The 21,465-nt window shown below is 58.1% G+C and overlaps 1 protein-coding gene across 5 annotated transcripts in view; it reads left to right on the forward strand.

Moving 5' to 3' along the window:
• The first annotated feature begins 621 nt into the window (after positions 1 to 621).
• The window catches only part of TBC1D22A (TBC1 domain family member 22A), a 358,344-nt gene continuing 337,500 nt past the window's right edge, over positions 622 to 21,465 (forward strand). For 2 of the 5 annotated variants that reach the window (XR_016216436.1, XR_016216437.1), the window contains exon 1: positions 623 to 924. Coding sequence is in view for 2 of the 5 variants with exons in the window: in XM_051839990.3 (XP_051695950.1) it covers positions 863 to 924 (62 nt within the window). In the remaining 3 variants the exon portion in view is untranslated. Of the gene's footprint in view, positions 925 to 21,465 lie in introns of all 5 variants that reach the window. The other 3 variants (XR_016216438.1, XM_051839990.3, XM_051839989.3) reach the window with 3 other exon arrangements.

Raw genomic sequence — 21,465 nt, forward strand, 5'->3', positions numbered from 1 at the left:
GCCCCCCAGGGCCGCTTCTCCCCGCCGCCTCGCCCCCCAGGGCCGCTTCTCCCCGCCGCCTCCCCCCAGGGCCGCTTCTCCCCCCACCGCCGCCTCGCCCCCCAGGGCCGCTTCTCCCCGCCGCCTCCCCCCAGGGCCGCTTCTCCCCGCCGCCTCGCCCCCAGGGCCGCTTCTCCCCGCCGCCTCCCCCCAGGGCCGCTTCTCCCCGCCGCCTCGCCCCCCAGGGCCGCTTCTCCCCGCCGCCTCGCCCCCCAGGGCCGCTTCTCCCCGCCGCCTCGCCCCCAGGGCCGCTTCTCCCCGCCGCCTCGCCCCCAGGGCCGCTTCTCCCCGCCGCCTCGCCCCCCAGGGCCGCTTCTCCCCGCCGGGGTCACCTCGGCCACCGCCCGCACCGGCGCCGGCTCCCTGGACACGGGACCCGCCTCGGCTCTGGAGATGCCGCCCCAGGCTGCAGCGGCCCCCGGGCGTCCACAGGCGGCAGTGAGCCGCGGGTTCGGGGGTCCAGCGAGCAGAGGGTGGGGCAGCGGGACGCTCGGAGCCGGCCTTGCCCACTCCAGCCGCAGCTCGCGCCCGGCGCCGGCAAGCCCAGCCCACCCAACGACGCCCTGCGTCACACCGAGCGCGCCGTCGCCCTCTGATGCCGTTCGGCTCCGCGCACTGCGTCGCACGCCACCTGGGACGGAGGCGGGACTTCCGGGCGCCCGGAGGCACAACTTCCGGAGGGAGGCGGAAGAGTCTCTGGGCTCTACGCTCGGGAGACCCGGGACTGCTGAGGGGCTACCCCGGGGCACAGGAAAGGGCCGCTGGGGCCGACGGGCGGCGCTCCGGGTGTCAGGGCCGCGGGCCTGAGGGATGAGGAGGGGCCATGGCCAGCGACGGCGTCAGGAAGCAGTTCTGGAAGCGCAGCAACAGCAAGGTCCCGGGCAGGTGGGTGTGACGGAGGGCCGGGTCGGGGTCAGGGGTCGGAGGTCAGGCGGCCGCAGCGGCCCCGCGGGGCTGCGGGAGGCGGCGGGGTTCGGGCCGACTGCCGGGTGGCGCGAGGGGGCGTTGGGGCGCTCGGGCATGGGACAGTGCCCGCGCAGAGGAGCGAGGCTTGCGAGGAGGAGGCGGAGCTGCCGCGCGTTCTCCCGGGGACGGGCGGGCGCTCGTGGGCGACACTGCCCAGCTCCCCGGGAAGGCGGGACGGCAGGGTCGGGCCGTGCCCGGCGCGGGCGGCGGAGGCCGGGAGCGGCCGGGGCCGTGCGGCTTCTGACCTCGTGTCTCGCGGGGGCTGCTGGTTTGACCTGAGCCGCCTTCGCAGTGTCCACGTTCCCGCTCCAGGCAGCTCCTGTGCCCACCGCAGCCGGCGGGGCAAGGCTTTTTTTTTTTTTTTTTTTTTTTTGCGCCGTGGACGCTCTGACAGTCCCAGAGTCCTCGTCTGATTGGCGTGGCGCTGAGCCCGGCCGGGCCCTAGGGACAGAGGAGACTTGGCGTGGAAAATCCCCGGTCAGCCCCCGGCGAAAGCACATGAGAGCCGGCTCGTCTGAACTCCTGAAAGTCAAGAATGGCGGCGTTAGAGTTAGGGCTTAGGCAGCATCTGGTGGCTTGTGCCGGAAACTTTGGAGGTCAGCGCGTCCAGCCAGGACAGTGTACCTCGCAGAGTGATCTGGGCGCAGGCGGACCAGGGAGTTTAGCATGAAGAGCGCCCGCGGAGCTGGCCGAAGACCCCCGCCTCCCACCCCCTGCTGCGAGGCTTCCAGAAAGACCCCACCTAGGGCCCGAGGGGCGGTGAAGGTTCTGGAAGGGCAGTGCCAGGGACAGATGCAGGAGGCCCTCGAGTCCTGGGAAACAGAGCCACGTGACTCTCTCGTGGGCGTTGCCTTCAGGTGTTGAGGTTTTGGGTCTCCTTTACTCTCAAGTCCAGTATTTGTTTTTTATAGAAGTGTGGGGACCCTCTTGTTTATTTGAGCGGCAGAGAGAGAACTCTGCCCGAGCACTGGTTCACCCCCAGCCCTCTACCCAAATGCCTGCGTTGGCTGGCCCTGATGAAGCTGGGGCAGGAACCCAGCCCAGGCCTCCCACACAGGTGGCAGGTCGCTGCGCCAGCCAGCACTGCTGCCTTCCAGGGCGTCTGTAGCAGGAAGCTGCTCTCAGGGGCCAGAGCTGCGGCTGAGCCCAGGCAGCCTGGTACGGGAGGCGGCACCTTCCCTGCCTTCCAGGGCATCTGTAGCAGGAAGCTGCTCTCAGGGGCCAGAGCTGCGGCTGAGCCCAGACAGCCTGGTACGGGAGGCGGCACCTTCCCTGCCTTCCAGGGCGTCTGTAGCAGGAAGCTGCTCTCAGGGGCCAGAGCTGCGGCTGAGCCCAGGCAGCCTGGTACGGGAGGCGGCACCTTCCCTGTCGTGTGACTGCTAGGCCATTAGCTGAGAGGCAGGAGTCAGCGCACGGTGGGGTGGAGCTACACCCGAGGCCAACCCTTTGCACTGATGACGCGTCTCCTGGCAGTGTGTCCTTGCAGGGCTTGAGTTAGCGTCCCTCCGAAGCGCAGGTATGCAGAACTGGTGAACGTGCCCTGTTTGGAAACAGGGTCTTTGTAGAAGTGAGCAAGTCAGGGTGAGGGTTAGGGTGGGCCCTGGTCCAGTGACGGGGTCCTTTGAAGAAGAGGAAGATCCGGACACAGACGTGGGGCTGGTGACGTGAAGACAGCAGCAGAGCCTGGAGTGAGCCGTTTGTGAACCGAGGAAAGCAGGGGCTGCCAGCAGCCACCAGAAGTAGAAGTGACAGGAAGGCCCCTCCCCTAGGGACCTGACCGAGGACACTTTGGTCTCAGACTCCTGGCCTCCAGAACTCAGAGTGACAGAGAGGGGGAGACGTAGGTCCCAGTGGTCAGGGCTGGCCCAAGCCAAAGCCAGGTCTTCCATCCGGGTCTCCCCTGTGGGTGCAGGGACCCAAGCACTTGGGGCATCCTCTGCTGCCTGCCCAGCGCATTAGCAGGGAGCTGGGTGGGAAACAGCAGTGGGGACTGGAACCGGTGCCGTGATGCGGGATGTGGCAATTTTTTTTTTTTTTTGACAGGCAGAGTGGACAGTGAGAGAGAGAGAGACAGAGAGAAAGGTCTTCCTTTTGCCGTTGGTTCACCCTCCAATGGCCGCCGTGGCCAGCGCGCTGCGGCCCGTGCACCGCGCTGATCCGATGGCAGGAGCCAGGTGCTTCTCCTGGTCTCCCCTGGGGTGCAGGGCCCAAGCACTTGGGCCATCCTCCACTGCACTCCCGGGCCACAGCAGAGAGCTGGCCTGGAAGAGGGGCAACCGGGACAGAATCCGGCGCCCCGAGAACCCGGTGTGCCGGCGCCGCAAGGCGAGGATTAGCCTAGTGAGCCGCGGCGCCGGCTGGGATGTGGCAATTTAACCTGCTGTACCGCTGTGCCACCAGCAGTGCTGGCCCCGCATTTCTGTTGTCCAGAGCCACGAGGTTTGTGGTAATTTGTTATGACAGCCACAAGAAACTGCCGTGTCCTGCCGTGTCCAGCCTCTGGGAGATGGATCCTGAATTACTGAAGGCAGGCTGTCATTGCCTGTGGTTTTGACGCTGTGCTGTGTTCTGAGCACTTCGGAGGGTTGCCATGTGTGGAGTGTGGGGCAGGGCGTGGGGTCTGCAGAACTGGCGCCTGCTGCTGAAAAGGGCGGGACAAGGAGGGAAGGCGGGCCACAGAAAGAGCTGTCCAGCGTCTGTGTTCCCTGGTGCCTGTGGCTGTCCCCTCTGGCGACAGGCTGCAATTCCACCCCCGAAGCCCTGCCGAGCCGCCCTCTTCCCTGTCAGTACGTGCCGTCTCATGTCGTCGCTGGCCACGTGCTCACGCGGCGCTGGGCTCCTTCCGGGGTTCCCGTGCCTGTCTTGCTGTTTTCTGAGTGCCCAGGAAGACTCGGGGAGGATGACACCGCTCATGGAACGCGGGCTCGTTAAGGGGTCCAGCGTTTGAGCTTTCTACTTCTGGGCAGCCCTTGGGTTTGCTGGTTGCTGTTCTTGGGGCTGCACCAGTGTGTCTACCAGGGCTGTCTGGTTTGCCCCCAGGACACCGTGCTGAGAAGGGTGGGTGTGCTGAGGGTCCCCGGGCCCTTGGTGCGCCGCGCCCTGATGCCATGTCACTGCCATGCTCTAGCGCCCACCGGGACGTGCCTCCCTCCCGCTGGCCTGTTTTCCACTCTCCATGGTCCCCGAGGCTTCCCTCCGCACGAAGCCGGCAGCCCTAGACTGCCCGTGGCCGTGTCCCTCTCGCGCTGCCACTTGGTGCTTGTGTTCTCCAGTGGTGAGCGCTGTTTCTGGGTTGTGCCTGTCTCTCCTCTGCGTTGTTGGCACGCGATGGTGCGCCACGCAGGCTGCTGAGCGAGCGGTGTGCCCGAGGCCGTGCCTGGCACCACGGGTGTCTTGCTGGTGGAGCCCTCTGCTCGTATTTTGGTCCTTAGGTTGTGTATTTGCAGCGGCTGTCTTAGAAACTCACTTGCTGGATGAGTCAAGATGAGTGGCGTGGTAGGAAGACCCCTGGTTAGGAGTTGGGTGGTGTGGATTTTAACCTCTCTCTATTAGTATCTGTGTGACAGTGGCCAAGGGCTGTCATCCCCGAGGCCGTTGGTCTCTGCACCTGTGACATGAGCAGACTACATGTGTAGACCTGTGTAGGAGGGTGTTTGGCCCAGTCTAGCTGTCTGATGAGAACTCGCCTGTTGACCAGTCTTGAGTTCACCCAGTGACTGAGTGACTCTTTGACCCACACTGTGCGCCAGGGCCAGCTCCCACTTGCTATGGCTGTCTCGGTGAACACAGTGGAGCAGAGTCCTTGCTGTCTCAGGTCGCCAGGGAGTGGGAGAGCAGACGAGAAACAGCTGGGTTACGCGGAGTTCACTGGAGGAAGGTGGCAAGTGCAGGCGAGTGGGCAGGTAGCTCGGAGGCAGCTGTGGGGGGAGGGTCTCGTGGAAAGGTGACCAGGGAACCTCTCACTGAGGAGGTGACCTTAGCAGGAGGTGACGTGCCTGGGAGAGGAGCGCTGACCCAGGTGCCGTGATGTCCTGGTCGAGGAGAGGAGCCGGGGGCCAGCGTGGCTGTGGCTGGGGAGGCGGAGACGGTCCCCTGGTCACACTGATGACATGGACTCTGCCGTCTTCCCCGAGTGCACCACGCTGGCGAGGGTTTCAGCAGAGCGGTAGCAGGATTGCTTTGGCTGCCGTGCCGAAGGTGGTGTGGCGGTGTGGCGGTGTGAGGAGGGTGGGGCAGAGGCCGGGAGGCCGGGGAGGAGGCCAGTGCAGCTCCAGGCGAGAGGCGCACAGCGGGTCTTGGGAGGGGGGCGATGCAGTGTGGTCTGTAGGTGGGGAGAGCCACGGAAGGTCCCCCCTGTGTCGGGCCTGTTCCTTCTGGGCCGTCGACTCACTCGGCTCTTGGCCTGTTACCTTCTGCAGCGGCAGTTGGGATTCCTGCCGTGCTTGCTCCACGTGCCGAGACAGAACTTGGCAGGCTGGGCGTGAGGACACGGCAGCCTTCCAGCGTGGCTCGCCCTGCTCCGCCTGGCAGTGAGCTCTGCTGCAGGAGGGGCGCAGGCAGCTGGGGTCTGTGCACGTGGGGGTGACGTTTGTGAGCGTGCGGGTGGCAAGAAAGGCCCACATGGAATCTGGCGAGCCCGTGGGTGTCGGGAGAAAGAGGAGCAGGAGAGCCTTCTCGGTGTCGGGGCCCTGACAGCCTCCGCTCGCACCGTTAGCGCCACGAGGAGTCTGGGAGCAGAGGAGGCGGTCAGCAGCATCAGCCGCCGGCTGAAGGAGGGAGAGAGCTGGGCACAGTGGACCCATTCAGAAAACAGGAGCGCCTCAGAGCGCCAGGAACCGCGGTGGGCGCCCGAGGCTGTGTCCGCGCGGGCTGAGGGCCTTCCTCGGGGTGCTGGCAGAGGGACACGGCCGACCTGGGTGGAGCGGGCTTCCCAAAGAGGTCCTGGCCAAGCTGAGACCTAGGCGTGGGGCATAGCCAGGCTGCCCCTCCTGCCGCAGGAGACTTGTGGCTTGGGGGTGGGGCAGGGAGGGAGGAGGAAGGAGGGGGGAGAGCAGACTCATGGGTGTCGATGGCCGAGTGGAAGAGTTGGATCTTGGTCCTGAGGTTGTGAGAAAGCTCTGAAGTTGTGTGTGTGTGTGTGTGTGTGTTTAAGATTTATTTATTTTAAAGGCAGAGTTACAGAGAGGCAGAGAGAGAGAGATGTCTTCCATTTGCTGATTCGCTCCTCAAATGGCCGCGACAGCTGGAGCTGGGCCGATCTGAAGCCAAGAGCCAGGAGCTTCTTCTGGGCCTCCCTTTCCCAGGCCATAGCAGAGAGCTGAATTGGAAGTGGAGCAGCTGGGACTTGAACCGGTGCCCCTATGGGGTGCTGGCACTGCAGGCGATAGCTTTACCCGCTATGCCACAGCACTGGCTCCAGCACTGGGGGGTTTTAAGGGGGAGTGGTGCTACTGATCCCTGAAGAGAAGACAAGAGAGGGAGGGGGTGGGCTTGTGAGGAAGCTGCTATGGGTGCCTGGGGCAAGTGGAACTCACAGATGCACGGATAGACTGAATGTTGGGGGTCAGGATGGTCTCCAGGGTTGGGGCCTGGGGGATGGGGTGTTGGCAGATCCTGGCCCTCCAGGTGTGTATGAGCTCATCCCGGAACGCGTGAGAATGTCATCTTACATGACGGAGGAATTAACGTTGCTAATCAGCTGACCCGGAGGTGGGGCGTTATGCCGGATTACCGGGGGACCCTAGTTAACCACTGCATGAGCTCTTCATAGTGGTCGGAGAGATGAACTCGGTGGCCAGCTCCGTGACACAGCAGGTTAAGCTGTCTGCTACAGTGCTGCCATCCTGTATGGGCGCCGGTTTGAATCCCAGCTGCTGTGTTCTGATCCAGCTCTCTGCTATGGCCTGGGGAAGCAGCAAAAGACGGCCCCGGTATTTGGGCCCCTGTAACCCACGTGGGAGACCAGGATGAAGCTCCTGGTTCCTGGCTTCCCGTTGACCTAGCCCTGGCTGTTGCAGCCATTTGGGGAGTAAACCAGCAGATGGAAGATCTATATCTGTCTCTCCTTCTCTCTCTGTAACTCTGCCTTTCAAATAAACAAGTACATTGAAAAAAAAACTCAGTCTGAGGTTGCTGGCCTTGCAGATGGAGGGTGGGGCCACGAGCCAAGGATCGCGCCGTGGCCTTGAGAATCTGGGAACCGCCTTCTGGCAGCCAGCAGAACAGGGACCTCGGCCTTGGACCGCAGGCTGGGCTCCCCTTGAGCCTCCAGGAGAGAGCCCAGCAGACTGACACCTGGACTGCAGCCTGGTCACGCATGTGGCTTGAGAGCCTTACGATAATCAGCGTGTGTGCTCCGTGGGGAGTGTCGAGGGTTTCCGAGGGAAGGAGTGGCAGGTGGCCCTCATGGGTCCTGCACTTGGCTGGGGTACCTCCGCCAAGGACTGGCTGTGAGCCCCGAGGGTTCTTGCGTCCTGTGCCCTGCTGCTTTGGTGACAAGTTCTGAGGTGCTGCCTCTGGGCGGCTCTCTCGGGTGTTTCTACCTTTGTTTGCTTGCTGTGGTTTTGAAGTGGCTGATGAGCTGGTGCGCACCCCCCTTTGGGGCTCTGTGAGCTGGGTCTCTCCCTCGCTCTCTGTCAGTGGTGGTGATTGTCTGTGACACCGGCCAGGGCAGCCTGGGGGTGGGGGCTGCTGTGCACACAGTTCCTCTTTCTTGTCTTTTTGTTTTTTTCCCTAGTGGTCACTTCTCATGTTATTAAATATTTCTTATTTTGTCTAGGAATGTTTTGAAAAATAAACTCAACGTGAATTGTAGTTTTTTTTCCCTTTTACGTGTTTGTCTGATATAGCAAATCTAGACTCGTGTTGATTTTAAATAAAGGCCAAAAGGAGTTTAAAAAATAATTCCTTGATGATTTTGGATTGTATTTTACTAATTCTTTTCTTAAATTTGAGAGGCAGAGAGACAGATAGAAGATAGCTCCCTGTGGTAGTTCACTTTCCCGGTGCTCACGGTGGTCTCCCAGGTAGACCTGAAGCTGGGAGCCGGCAACTCAACTCAGGTCTCCCACGGGGGCGGCTGGAACCGGTCACTGAGGCCATCACTACTGCCTCCCGGGATTCGCGTTAGGAAGCTGCTTTCGGGAACCGGAACCGGAAATGAGCCCACGCGGCATGCGGATGTCCTGACCGCTCCCTGAGCCGGATGCCTGCCCCGTGTTATCTTCTGAGTCACGAGGACAGGAGTCAGCATTCTCCTCTCCGTGTTGTTCAGGAAGGATTGGAGGCCATTGGGGGTGGAGAGAGCGTGTCCCGAGAGCCCTCTCTCCTCTGTTTTTCCCGCTGAATTGCCATGGTCTGGCTTGGCCGGTGTGTGGCCAGGACAAGGATGGCGGGAAAGCAAGCAGCTGTCTTGACAGTGATGTCTCCTCTGGGGGCTCGGGCCTCTTCCACCGCTCTCCTGCTGGGTGACAGCTGCTCCATGTGGGCAGAGCTGGGGTGGGGGCTGTCGGCGTGCTCGGCCTCAGGAGCAGGTGTGACCGAGCACCTGGTCCTTTCTCTCGAGGAGCAGGGCAGGTGTCAGGACGGAGAAGTCCCAGAGCAGGAGCTCAGTCCTCGAGGTGTGGGGGTGGGCCCTGCAGGGACCCTAATGTTAGCGATGCTTGTTGAGTGCTTTCCTTGGCAGGCTCTGCACACAGCCACCTGTGGGGTCTCCACGGCGGCCCAGGGCGGGCAGGGGACTGTGGGATCTCCACTTTCCTAACCCAGTTTCTCAGTCTCTCGCTCACATACCGTCTGCGTGGCAAGCTGAGGAGTCTGTCCAGAGTTCCCACCCTCACCTGCAGAGCAGCCCTGGGAATCTGACCCCTGGAAGTTCGGTTTGAACTCACTGCGGCCCTAGGAGCCCCCCCCCCCCCCCCCGCCCCGCCAGCTCCGCTGCGGCTCCTTCTGAGCCTGGCTCCTCCTGCTGTGTGGAGTCTGTCCTCTGCCTTGTGCGTCACGGGCTCCCCTGCAGTGAGGTGAGCCCTCCCGGGCTCAGCCAGGCGTCCCCTCTGCAGACGACAGGCAGAGGGGCAGCTTGGTGGGCGTCCCGTTTCCGGTCCTGTGCTGTGGGGTGCCTGCATCTTGAGCATCCCCAGCCTTTTCTGTTCTGCCTTTCTGAAAGGCTGTTTCCTCTTTTCTGGTGACTAAAATGGAAATTCCACCCCGTGCCAAGGGTCGCACCAGGCACGTGGCTGTCCGTGTGTTCCTTCAGTTGGTTAGAACAGCTGTGAACCTCAGGGCTGGGGACGCCGCTGTTGTGGCCGTCAGAGCTCCCCAGGGAGCACCACGGTGGGCGTCTGCCCCCACGGTGCTTCAGTGCCTAGACCCAGCCCTGGCCTGTCTGTTGCAGGCAGAGCAGCCCCGGTGCTTCTGGGTGCCTGCCCGCGCTGGGTCTGGTCCCCACAGGCGCCTCCTCGGGCGTTCTCACTCTGGCTCCCCTCTGAGGTGTGCACGCAGGCTCTGCTAGTGCTGCTGTCTGCTCTTCCCGCATTCTGTGGGCACTGTGGCCAGTGGGCCTCCTGGGCAGGTTGCTAAGTCTGCGTGGTGCTGCTCATGTGTTCCCGCGTGCACCCTCTTGCTGCACCTGTGACATGTGCATTTCTCCTCAACAGAGCGGTGAAAGAGGCTGGCAGCCTAAGGCTCACACCAGATGACAGGACATGAGGGATGAGCGCTCAGCAGGGTGACCAAGGCTGTCAGCATGTGGAGAGGCAGGCAGAGGGCTGGGTTTGGAAAGGGGGCAAGGCCCTCCGTGTCACCCTGGACCTCAGAGGCAGGCAGCCCATTTGGGAGTGCTTGGCCCGCCTGGCTTCCTTGTGAGTGTCCTGGTTTTCCATGTGAGTGTCTTTGTGGGTAGACAGGCCAGCGAGTTGGGAGGGGCGTCTGTACTATGCGCCTGGAGTGTGAGGGTCTGGCTTTGCTTCTTTCAGAATCCAGACAGGACTGGGAGGAAGAAAGGTTAGGAGATGATTCATCGTGGTTTCCTAGGGTTTCTGGCTGTTCTGCCTCCCGTCGAGGGCTTTGGGACTTGCTGGGCTGGGGGAGGAGCCCACGGTGCAGATCTGACTGTTGCCAGGGAAAGCCCACCTGTGCCTGTAGGGCTGCAGGCCGCTCTTGCGTGAAGGCTGCCGCTTCTGGAACGGCATGTGAAAAGATGCCGGCTGAGGAACCCTTCTGTTTTTATTTTATAATTAATCCTTACTTGGATTAGTTTTCCCTCCCGAAGCAGTCACTGTAGCCACAGTGGTGTTGCGCAGATCAGCCAAGTGTGACGTCAAAACCACCCTGCTTGTAGTAGCTCTGATGGTCAAGCGTTGGAAGCACAGGAACTTCGAGAGGATGGCACCAAGTGCTGCGGGGAAGCCTCAGAAAGTCATGGAGCACGTACATTACACAAAACTGTCCTGCTTCCCAAATCGACTTATGTTTTCACTTCATTTTTCTGTGAACTTTTTGAAGTATCCTCATATCTATCTATGTGTGTAAATGTGATTTATTTTTTGTTTGAAAGGCAGAGTTGCAGAGAGGGAGAGACAGAGAAATTTTCCGTCTGCTGGTTCACTTCCCAGACGGCTGCAATGGCCAGGGCTGGGCCAGGCTTAACTCCGTCCCAGTCTTCCGTGTGGGTGACGGGGAATCAAGCACTTTGGGCCACATGAACAGGGAGCTGGATTAGAAGTGGAGCAGCTGGGACTCTCGTGGGATGCCAGTGTTATAAACAGAGGCTTAACCCATTGTTCCACAAGGTCGGCCCCTAAAGCCCTCATATTCTGTAACGAGAGGATGTGTTTTTGATTAAAAAATAGAAGAGAATGAAGTATAGCAAACATGTATTGGGTATTTGGGATGTGCACAGGTGGGCAGGTGCTACTGAGAGCTCTTGTTGCCTGAGAGGGACAGGGACACCACACAGGAGCTGCTGCCCCAGGGCAGCTCGTGTGTTAATAGCAGGGGAGGGAGGGGCAGGCCCTGTGGCAGGATGGGCAAGGACAGCTCGGTGTTGATGGAGGACGTGAGACTACATTGAATGGACTTGAAGGAAGGCTCCGTCCCTTTAGGTACTTATACAGCATGTGTGTGCCTGGGGACTGGGCACTGGGGTTGGCTTGAACCCAGGCCAGGATGAAGACAGGTCAGGGGCATGTTGGGAGACGGGGGAGGGGGAATGGTAGGACAGAAGTGTGCGGATGGAAGTGGGGGTGGGATGGCAGGGGAGGATCAGTTCGGGACAGTGGGCTCAGGAGTGTAGACCTGGACTACTTTGTGTTTGGGCTAGGAAGGATCTGAGCAGGACACCCTGATCCGACTTCTGTGTGCTCTGCTGACCTGGCCGTGTGCCAGTCTGAGGCACAACTTGGACTTGGCCTGAGGCTGTGGAGGTAGGACCAGGCTGAGCTGGCTTGGAGGAGAAACCATAGCCATGGTGGGAGAGCTGAGGGCAGCAGCTTAGGGAGTGACTGTCATGCAGTTGGTCCAACAGAGTTTTTTTTCCCCTTCATTTATTTTCATTGAAAGGCATAGTAACAGGAAGAGGGAAAAGGAGAGAGAGAGAAATCCTCCATCTGCCAGTTTACTCCACAGATGTCGGTAACAGCCAGGGTGGGCTACCCTGAAGCCAGGAGCCAGGAACTCCAGCCAGGTCTCCCACAGGGCGGCAGGAGCTCAGGCACTTGGGCCATCTTCCGCAGCCTTCCCAGGTGCATGAGCAGGAAGTGCACGGGAAGTGGAGCATCCAGCACTCACTGGCGCTCGTGGGTGTTGCAGATGGCGGCTTGATCTTCACCACGATGCTGCCCCCTCTACGGATATTTGTAAAGAACCCACTCTGTGCCATGCATTGGAGGTGACAAGGAGAGGAGCCTTGGCCGGCGCCGCGGCTCAATAGGCTAATCCTCCACCTGTGGCACCGGCACTCCGGGTTCTAGTCTCGTTGGGGCGCCGGATTCTGTCCCAGTTGCTCATCTTCCAGGCCCGCTCTCTGCTGTGGTCTGAGAAGGCAGTAGAGGATGGCCCAAGTGCTTGGGCCCTGCACCCGCATGGGAGACCAGGAGGAAGCACCTGGCTCCTGGCTTCGGATCGGCGCAGCGCCGGCCGTAGCGGCCATTTTGGGGGTGAACCAACGGAAGGAAGACCTTCTCTCTGTCTCTCTCTCTCTGTCTAACTCTGCCTGTCCAAAACGAAGAGGAGAGGAGCCTTGCCCAAACTGGGGGTGTGTGTGAGCCGAGGAGGGCCGAGAGAGCATCCCGGGGAGCTCCTCGGACGCCGGGAAGGTTTTACGTTGTTTCCTGAGGGCCACATCACAACCTTGCTGGGCTTCAGGCTGGGGAGAGGCTGGTCCTCTGACTGGCAGAGGAGGCCAAAGCTGAGGTCACAGCTGGAGCAGCTTGGGTGGTCTTTGTCATTTTCCCTTGGATGGAGGATGGGAGAGAGGTGGGACGGTGACCAGGGGACTTGGAAATAGAATGTGGGTGGTGTGTTTCAGGGAGGTGGTGAGGTGGCCCTTAGGTTGGTGGGTGGCCGTTAGTGGGGATTAAGTCGCAGAAGAGTGGACGCATGGTCAAGATGAGAGGAAGCGGAGCTCTGGTTGAGGGCAGTGGGGACAGAGGGGTTCAGATGCCAAGGTGTGGCCCCGATAGGTCCAAGAGGCCACTTAGTGGAAGAGGGTTCAAGGCGGAGGTAGACGGCGGGGCAAGCACACCGTCCTGTTCTTGCGTGGCTGGAGGACAGTGATGTCACAGGTTGGGGTACTGGGAAGAGGAGGGGTACAGGGAGGCAGTCCTGGCAGAGCTGATTTGGGGTGGGGTGGGTAGGAGTTGAGGGTGGGCAGTGGTTCCCCTTAGAGGCACATGGTGAAATTAGCAAGGAGTGTGGGAGGAGGGCTAGGACTCCCGTCTGGGCAGTGCACCTCAGAGTCTGTGGGGAGCCCGCCTGGCACAGAGGAGGGAGCCAGAGGAGGGGCTCTGTGTGGTGAGTCTGGAGGCCGGCAGGGCAGGGGGAGGACTGGTGAGGGCAGGGGGAGGACTGGTGAGGGCAGTGGGGAGGACTGGTGAGGGCAGGGGGAGGACTGGTGAGGGCAGGGAAGGACTGGTGAGGGCAGGGAAGGACTGGTGAGGCCAGCGGGGCAGGGGGAGGGGGCTTGGTGACGGCTGGCAGCCCTCTGCACTTGTAGGTGATAGACAATTCTGAATGCTTCTGGTCTTATCCATACTTCTGCGTTTTCTGCGATAAGCACACATTGCTGTTGTCCTGTGAGGGAAAGGTTTATGATATAAATGCTGTTTCTAAGGCCTGTTTCAAGAGACATCTGCGAAGCTGCCTTCTGTTTGGCTCGCTGCTTGCCTGAGTTGCCTCAGGCTCCAGGCGCTGGGAGTCACCGGGCAGCAGGAGTGACGGGTGCAGCGTGGCCCCTGCTGCAGGCAGCTCTTGGCTGGTGGGGACCCCGGTGCAGGCAGCCTGGTGGAGGCAGCCCCGGCGCCAGGCTGAGCGCCGGGCCCCGGGCCCTCTCTGGTTTGCGTCTGTGGGGCTGCATCTTTCTGTAGTTCACTCCTGGGACAGACGTGTTTCAAATGATGCCGTGTGTGGAATCGTTCACTGTTGTGATGAGGTTTTGTGTACATTTTCCTCCAAAGCCCTCTAAAGTTAATTTCCTTGGAAGCCATCCTTCTTCTGAATGTATTTTATGGATCTGGTGAGCATCGCTGTGTGTGAGAATGAACCGAATGGTGACTTCTGTTGCTCGTTTAGTTCATATTTCAGGGGCGGCAGTGGAACCCGAAGGGCACCGAGTGGCGTGTGTGCTTGGCGGCGCGGGGTGATGAGCCAGGACGCGGCTGGCCGCGAGGCCCATCTCCCTCGCAGGGGCGCCGGGCCGCAAGTGTGCTGGTAGAATTTTTCATTTGCTCTATGATGCTTGGAGCACTACAGCTGGATTTGTTTCTTTTCCGTACTTTTATTTTCTCTCACTCTTCACTATTTCACCCATTGCTAGTTTCACTCACTGCTGTTTAACCTTTAATTAAAAAGAGAAGGAAGCCGGCTGCTCCTGTGCTGTCAGTGTGCTTGGTGGAGGGGCAGTGGGTCGTGCAGCCTGGGGCCGCCCTCCCGTTTCCGCTGGTTTCCCTTTCTGCGCTTGCCTCAGGGCTCACCTGTGTCCTAAGGGAGCGTCCGCCCTCCCGGAAGCAGCCGGAAGGCAGGGACGCTAGCGTGCTTGCTCTTGTTTTTTCAGAGCCAGCGTTGGGCCTGCGTAAACAGTTTTCTCCCTCCTATCTCTCTCTCTTTTTAAAGATTTTATTTATTTGACAGGTGGAGTTACAGAGAGAGACAGAGAAGTCTTCTATCCACTGGTTCACTCCCCAAATGGCTGCAATGGCAGGAGGCTGGGCTGTCCAAAGTCAGGAGCTTCTTCTGGGTCTCCCATGTGGGTGCAGGGGCCCAAGGACTTGGGCCATCTTCTGCTGTGTTCCCAGCCATAAGTAGAGAGCTGGACTGGAAGAGGAGCGGCTGGGACGTGAACTGGCTCCTGTATGGGATGCCAGTGCTGCAGGCTGGAGGCTTAGCCCACTACACCACAGCGCCGGCCCCCTCCCGTTTTTCTCTAAACATCATTCATGTGCCCGTCACAGAGTTAGGTTCTCAGTACTGCAGTTGATTCTAGAATAGCTTTGTCATTGCAGTGTTTGTTGAATGACTGCAGAGCCGTCCTAGAACGGAGTCAGTAAGAGGCTGAGGTGCCAGCGTCCGTGGTGCTTCCCCAGGGCAGGCCAGCTTGGAGGGCCTGGCTGTCCACAGCTGAGTCCCAGAGTATTTGCTGAGTCTGTTTCTGTAGCTGTTGGGGAAGTGTGGGTACAGACAGCACCAGACAGAGCTCCGACATCGTGGTGCTCCTGGGAGCCTCTTGGTCATGGTGGAGCCTGCCGCCTCCGTGGACGGGTCCCTCCCAGGGCTGTGCTCTCCCGGAGCCCTGCCCTGCTGCTCCTCGTTCTCTGCACCAGTTTTGGTGGACTTCTCGCGTGCCTTCTGCAGGAAGGGTGAGCTTTGCTGAGAGTTCCAGGGACTGTTGGGGGGTCTTTGTAGCTGAGGGTCCTCTTCAGAGCATAGTTCCCTGGGGTATGTCCCTGCTGCCCCCCCCCCCCCCCCCATGTCCTGTCCTGTCCTTTGTGTAGATCTTTGCACTTCCACGTGGCCTTGAGCCTGCACCCGTCACAGGGCTGGCGCCAGTGACCCGTCTCCACTAGTTTCGTTCACTCCTTCTTCCGTCTGAGAATCCTCGTGGGTTGTGTGGTTGGAGGGTCGTAAGGGTGTGAACACCGATAACAAATTCAGTCTCTTTCCGTCCTCACTTCTTTGGCATGAAGCATGCCGGGCGGTCTGGTTTCTTGGTGACAGACGGGGCTCTGGGGAAGCTCGCTGAGTGGCGCTGGTGAGCAGTGCTTCCTGCTGAAGGCCTGCCCGGGCTGCAGCCTGCCCTGCACACAGCGGGGGCGAGGGGGACCTTTTGTCCCTGCCATCTGTGACTACAGAGAGAGCATTCACACGCGGCGCAGGCTCTCACAGAGCTGCATTCTCACCACCACAGTCCATTGCAGAGCAGCTTCATCTGCACACAGAGGAGCCTTGTGCCCGTGGGAGCCTCTGCCCCTCCCCTCCTGTGCACCCTGGCCACTGCCCGTCTGCTGCCTCTGCTGGACATTTCATGGAAGAGGACTCGTGCAGCAGGCATCCTTCCGTGTCTGGCTTCTCTTAGCCCGGAGTTGACCCGTGCCGAGGTGTGGACTGGCGCAGTTCCCTGTGACTTGGGATGGGGTGAAACCCATTGCCAGCTGGAGATGCGTTCAACCCACCTGGGCTCCTGCGCATCACAGCTGGGCAGCACAGCACCCAGATGCACGAGCAGGTGGTCTCTGCTGATCCCAAGTTGGGGCACTCTGTGCCTGTTCTTTTAGGGCCCTAGCATCCCATGGTGTGGATGTGCCCTGTTTGCTCACCTGTTCACCGGCTGTTCACTAAAGTGGCTTTAGTTGGAGTCTGTTTTTCTTTTTAGCTCTGTAAGACCAAATGAAAATATATTTTTCTTAAGACAGAATGAGTGTTTGGGCTGCTGCCACCTTTTGGTGTTCTGAGTGCTGCCCTGCAAGTGTGTGTCTGTTTTTGCTTCTCTTTGGTGTATGCCTGGGAGCGGAATTGCTGGGTCAGTGGTCTCTCTGCTTAGCCCATTCCTCACCGCAGCTGTGCCAGTTTTCATCCACCCTGGCATTGTGAGGGTGTCAGTTTCCCTCTACTCAGCCCACCTTCAGTTTTTGCCATCCTGCTTGACATGAGTTGAATCTCAGTGTGGTTTTGATGGGCATTTCTCTGATAGCTAATGGTGTTGAGATTGAGTTTTGGAAGATTTCTGTGTATAATGTAAACCAACAGGGCCAGGGATCCCTGAGGAGACCCTCATGTTTTGACCCTCTTGGGTCTGTGTCTAGTGTATAAACACCTCACCTTCACAGAGCCAGAACAATTGATGAACATTAGAAGATCTTTAGACATTCAGAAAGGGCATGTGGACTAGCGTCAGGCCCCCAGGAAGTGTGCGTCTCTCTTCAGTGAAGGGAAGGGGGCCTTGCCTGACCACACGTGTGGCCAAGACTCCTCCCCCTCCCCCAGATCAGCACCACTAGGAGCTTGCGAGTGTATACAAAAATGATATGGTGTCATTTTGCTTTGAAACATTTTTATTTTATTTCATTTTAAAATTTATTTGAGAGGCAGAAGGGGGGAGGGAGGGAGGGATGGAGAGAGAGAGAGAGAGAGAGAGAGAGATAGAGGGAGGGAGGAGGGAGAAGGAAGGGGAGTGTTCTTCTCCGCTGTTTTGCTACCTAAGTGCCTACAACAACTAGGGCTCTAGCAGAGCTAAAGCCAGAAGCCAGTAATACAGCCCACGTCTCCCACATGGATGTCAGGAACCCAGTCTCTTGAGCCATCACCATTACCTTCCAGTATCAGCATTGGCAAGAGGTTGGAATGAGAGCCAGAGGCCAGTGTTGGACCCAGTACTCGGATATGGGGTGCAGGTGTCTTAGCTGCTAGGCTAAAGGCCTGCCCCTGGTTTTGTTTTTAAGAACATTTTATAAAGGATTGGTACTGTATGCGTTCAGCTTGTTTTTCAGTGTTTAGATCATGCAGTTTTCAGTGTCTGGATTTATCTTTGTTGGTATAAGCAACTTGAGTTCATTTGTGCTGTGGTTGATTTTTCATTGTATGCATATTCTGGTTTGTGCATTATCAGTTGATAATGGACTTCTAGATTTCTCTCAAACCTTGTTGAACTTATCTCGTTGTGTACTTGCATGAAGGTTTTCCTGGGTTGTAGGTCAGATGTGGAATTGTCATGTGTTTCTGTTTTTCATAAGGAATCAGTTGAGTTCTCTCTTCTGATTTTTTAAAAATATTTATTAGAGAATGAGAAGGAGATAGAGCTGTCCCGTCTGCTGTCTGGTTCTTCAGATGCCTGCAAGCGCTGGGTTGAGCCCCTGAAGCCGCAGAGGGGCCCTCAGTCCTTGTCTCAGCCGTCATCTGCTGCCTCACAGGGTGTGCACTGACAGAAGCTGGGAGCAGGAGCAAAGCTGGGGCTTCAGTGCAGGCGCCGGGATGTGGGTCATGGTCATCCAAGTGCCGTGTCAGCCCCCGTGCTGAAGGCACACCCCAAGCAGTTCTCCAAACAGTGGGTTACTGCAGGGTTTTAAAGCAGAATAGCTTATAAAAAAGTTTATTGGTTTCTGTATTTTTTTAAAGGGAAGATTTCATTATCTGGAGAGAGGTAGGTGGGTTCCTTGCTACTTAATCTTTTAAAGTGGCTTTAGTTGGAGTCTGTTTTTCTTTTTAGCTCTGTAAGACCAAATGAAAATATATTTTTCTTAAGACAGAATGAGGTTCCGGTTCCTGTTAGTCTGGGCATGAACTTTGTGGAACATTTTCTGCTCAGTGAAACACAAGGGCTGCTGGGAAGGGGCAGTGGGTTTCCGGCTGTCCTGGGCGGAGAGCCTGCAGTCCTTGGTAATGCAGCAGCCTTGTGTGAATGTGACGTGAACATGCGCACAGCGTGCTGCAGGGCAACTGCGGCCCTGGGTCTTTTTTAAAAAAGGTTTACTTTCATTTATATGAAGAGCAGAGCGACAGTGAGAGAAAGAGAGCTCCTGCCTGCTGGTTCATTACCCAAAGCCTGCAATGACCAAGTCTGGGCCAGGCTGAAGCCAGGAGCTGGGAACACTGTCAGGGCCACCCACTTAGGGGTAGGGACTCAAGCACTTTGAGCCATCACCCACTGTGTCCCAGGATGCAACAGCAGGAAGCAGGGACTTGAACTGGCACTCCAATGGGGGATGTGTGTATCAAGTGTGGCTTGACCCTCTGCGCCACAGCACCCACCCTGCCCACCAGACTTGAGTCCTGTGACTAGACTGGGGCCTGATTGGAAGAATACACGGGTTCCTGTGAGGATTGTGGTAGTGTGGTAGGAAGATCACGTGTTCCTGTGAGGACTGTGGTAGTGTGGTAGGAAGATCACGTGTTCCTGTGAGGACCGTGGTAGTGCGGGAGGAAGATCACGTGTTCCTGTGAGGACTGTGGTAGTGCGGTAGGAAGATCACGTGTTCCTGTGAGGACTGTGGTAGTGTGGTAGGAAGATCACGTGTTCCTGTGAGGACTGTGGTTTGTTGTAGCAAGATCACGTGTTCCTGTGAGGACTGTGGTAGTGTGGTAGGAAGATCAGGTGTTCCAGTGAGGACTGTGGTAGTTCGGTAGGAAGATCACGTGTTCCTGTGAGGACTGTGGTAGTTCGGTAGGAAGATCACGTGTTCCTGTGAGGACTGTGGTGGTGTGGTAGGAAGATCACGTGTTCCTGTGAGGACTGTGGTGGTGTGGTAGGAAGATCACGTGTTCCTGTGAGGACTGTGGTAGTGCGGGAGGAAGATCACGTGTTCCTGCGAGGACTGTGGTAGTGCGGGAGGAAGATCACGTGTTCCTGCGAGGACTGTGGTAGTGCGGTAGGAAGATCACGTGTTCCTGCGAGGACTGTGGTAGTGCGGTAGGAAGATCACGTGTTCCTGCGAGGACTGTGGTAGTGCGGTAGGAAGATCACGTGTTCCTGCGAGGACTGTGGTAGTGCGGTAGGAAGATCACGTGTTCCTGTGAGAACTGTGGTGGTGCGGTAGGAAGATCACGTGTTCCTGTGAGGACCGTGGTAGTGTGGTAGGAAGATCACGTGTTCCTGTGAGGACTGTGGTGGTGTGGTAGGAAGATCACGTGTTCCTGTGAGGACTGTGGTAGTTCGGTAGGAAGATCACGTGTTCCTGTGAGGACTGTGGTAGTTCGGTAGGAAGATCACGTGTTCCTGTGAGGACTGTGGTGGTGTGGTAGGAAGATCACGTGTTCCTGCGAGGACTGTGGTGGTGTGGTAGGAAGATCACGTGTTCCTGCGAGGACTGTGGTAGTGCGGGAGGAAGATCACGTGTTCCTGCGAGGACTGTGGTAGTGCGGTAGGAAGATCACGTGTTCCTGCGAGGACTGTGGTAGTGTGGTAGGAAGATCACGTGTTCCTGTGAGGACTGTGGTAGTGCAGTAGGAAGATCACGTGTTCCTGCGAGGACTGTGGTAGTGCGGTAGGAAGATCACGTGTTCCTGTGAGGACTGTGGTAGTGCGGTAGGAAGATCACGTGTTCCTGTGAGAACTGTGGTGGTGTGGTAGGAAGATCACGTGTTCCTGTGAGGACTGTGGTAGTGTGGTAGGAAGATCACGTGTTCCTGTGAGGACTGTGGTGGTGTGGTAGGAAGATCACGTGTTCCTGTGAGGACTGAGGTTTGTTGTAGGAAGATCACGTGTTCCTGTGAGGACCGTGGTAGTGTGGTAGGAAGATCACGTGTTCCTGTGAGGACCGTGGTAGTGCGGGAGGAAGATCACGTGTTCCTGTGAGGACTGTGGTAGTGTGGTAGGAAGATCACGTGTTCCTGTGAGGACTGTGGTAGTGTGGTAGGAAGATCACGTGTTCCTGTGAGGACTGAGGTTTATTGTAGGAAGATCACGTGTTCCTGTGAGGACCGTGGTAGTGTGGTAGGAAGATCACGTGTTCCTGTGAGGACCGTGGTAGTGTGGTAGGAAGATCACGTGTTCCTGCGAGGACTGTGGTGGTGTGGTAGGAAGATCACGTGTTCCTGCGAGGACTGTGGTAGTGTGGTAGGAAGATCACGTGTCCCTGTGAGGACTGTGGTAGTTCGGTAGGAAGATCACGTGTTCCTGTGAGGACTGAGGTTTGTTGTAGGAAGATCACGTGTTCCTGTGAGGACCGTGGTAGTGTGGTAGGAAGATCACGTGTTCCTGTGAGGACTGAGGTTTGTTGTAGGAAGATCACGTGTTCCTGTGAGGACTGAGGTTTGTTGTAGGAAGATCACGTGTTCCTGTGAGGACTGTGGTAGTGTGGTAGGAAGATCACGTGTGCCTGTGAGGACCGTGGTAGTGTGGTAGGAAGATCACGTGTGCCTGTGAGGACTGAGGTTTGTTGTAGGAAGATCACGTGTTCCTGTGAGGACCGTGGTAGTGTGGTAGGAAGATCACGTGTGCCTGTGAGGACCGTGGTAGTGTGGTAGAAAGAGCACGTGTTCCTGTGAGGACTGTGGTTTGTCGTAGGAAGATCACGTGTTCCCGTGTGGACTGTGGTAGTGTTGTTGGATGCTGATTGTGGGCACGTTGCAGGGTTCAGACTGCTAGCACTCACCTCATGGCATTCTCATCCCTCGTCCCAGTTCTGGGTGTGAAGCGAAAGCTCAGAGCAATTACTTGGTTAAAACTTTACGAGACCAGTAAGTGTTTGGAGCTGGAACTTGAACCTGGACCTTTGGATTGTTAAACCAGGAAGTGTCTCCCGATATCAGTTGGGTTCCATGAAATTTCAGGAAGAGAACTTGACATGAGGCTGTGCTTGAACTAATCAGGCTGTAAAGTTCTCTCTTCCCCCCCATTCCCCCCTTCTCCCTCCTCGCTCATCCTCCTCCCTCTCTTGTTCCCTTCCATGATACAGCAAGCATTTGATCTGCTCATGGGTTTGTGTGGGCAGAGATTCAGGTGTGGCACAGTGGGGACACTCGGCTCTGCTGCAGGATCTGGGGTGTCCCTGGAAGACTCGAAGACTACTGAAGTCAGAAGAGCTTGAGTCTCCACGTCTGGCTGTCCGCTGACGCAGGCTGGCTGCTGGGGCACCTGTGGTGGTGTTGCTTGTGGCTGCCTTGAGCTTCCTCACGGAGTGGTGGCTGGGTTGCGCGAGAGAGCACCCGAGAGAGCAGGTGGCAGCTGGATTGCCTTTGAAAGCGATTTCATCTTTTTTGAGGTTCACAAACAACATAATTCACCTGTGCAATTTCACATGCAACAGCACCACACAT

Source organism: Oryctolagus cuniculus, chromosome 11, assembly GCF_051225735.1.
Source record: "Oryctolagus cuniculus isolate XC-2025 breed Fujian yellow rabbit chromosome 11, ASM5122573v1, whole genome shotgun sequence".
NCBI classification, from domain to species: Eukaryota; Metazoa; Chordata; class Mammalia; order Lagomorpha; family Leporidae; genus Oryctolagus; species Oryctolagus cuniculus.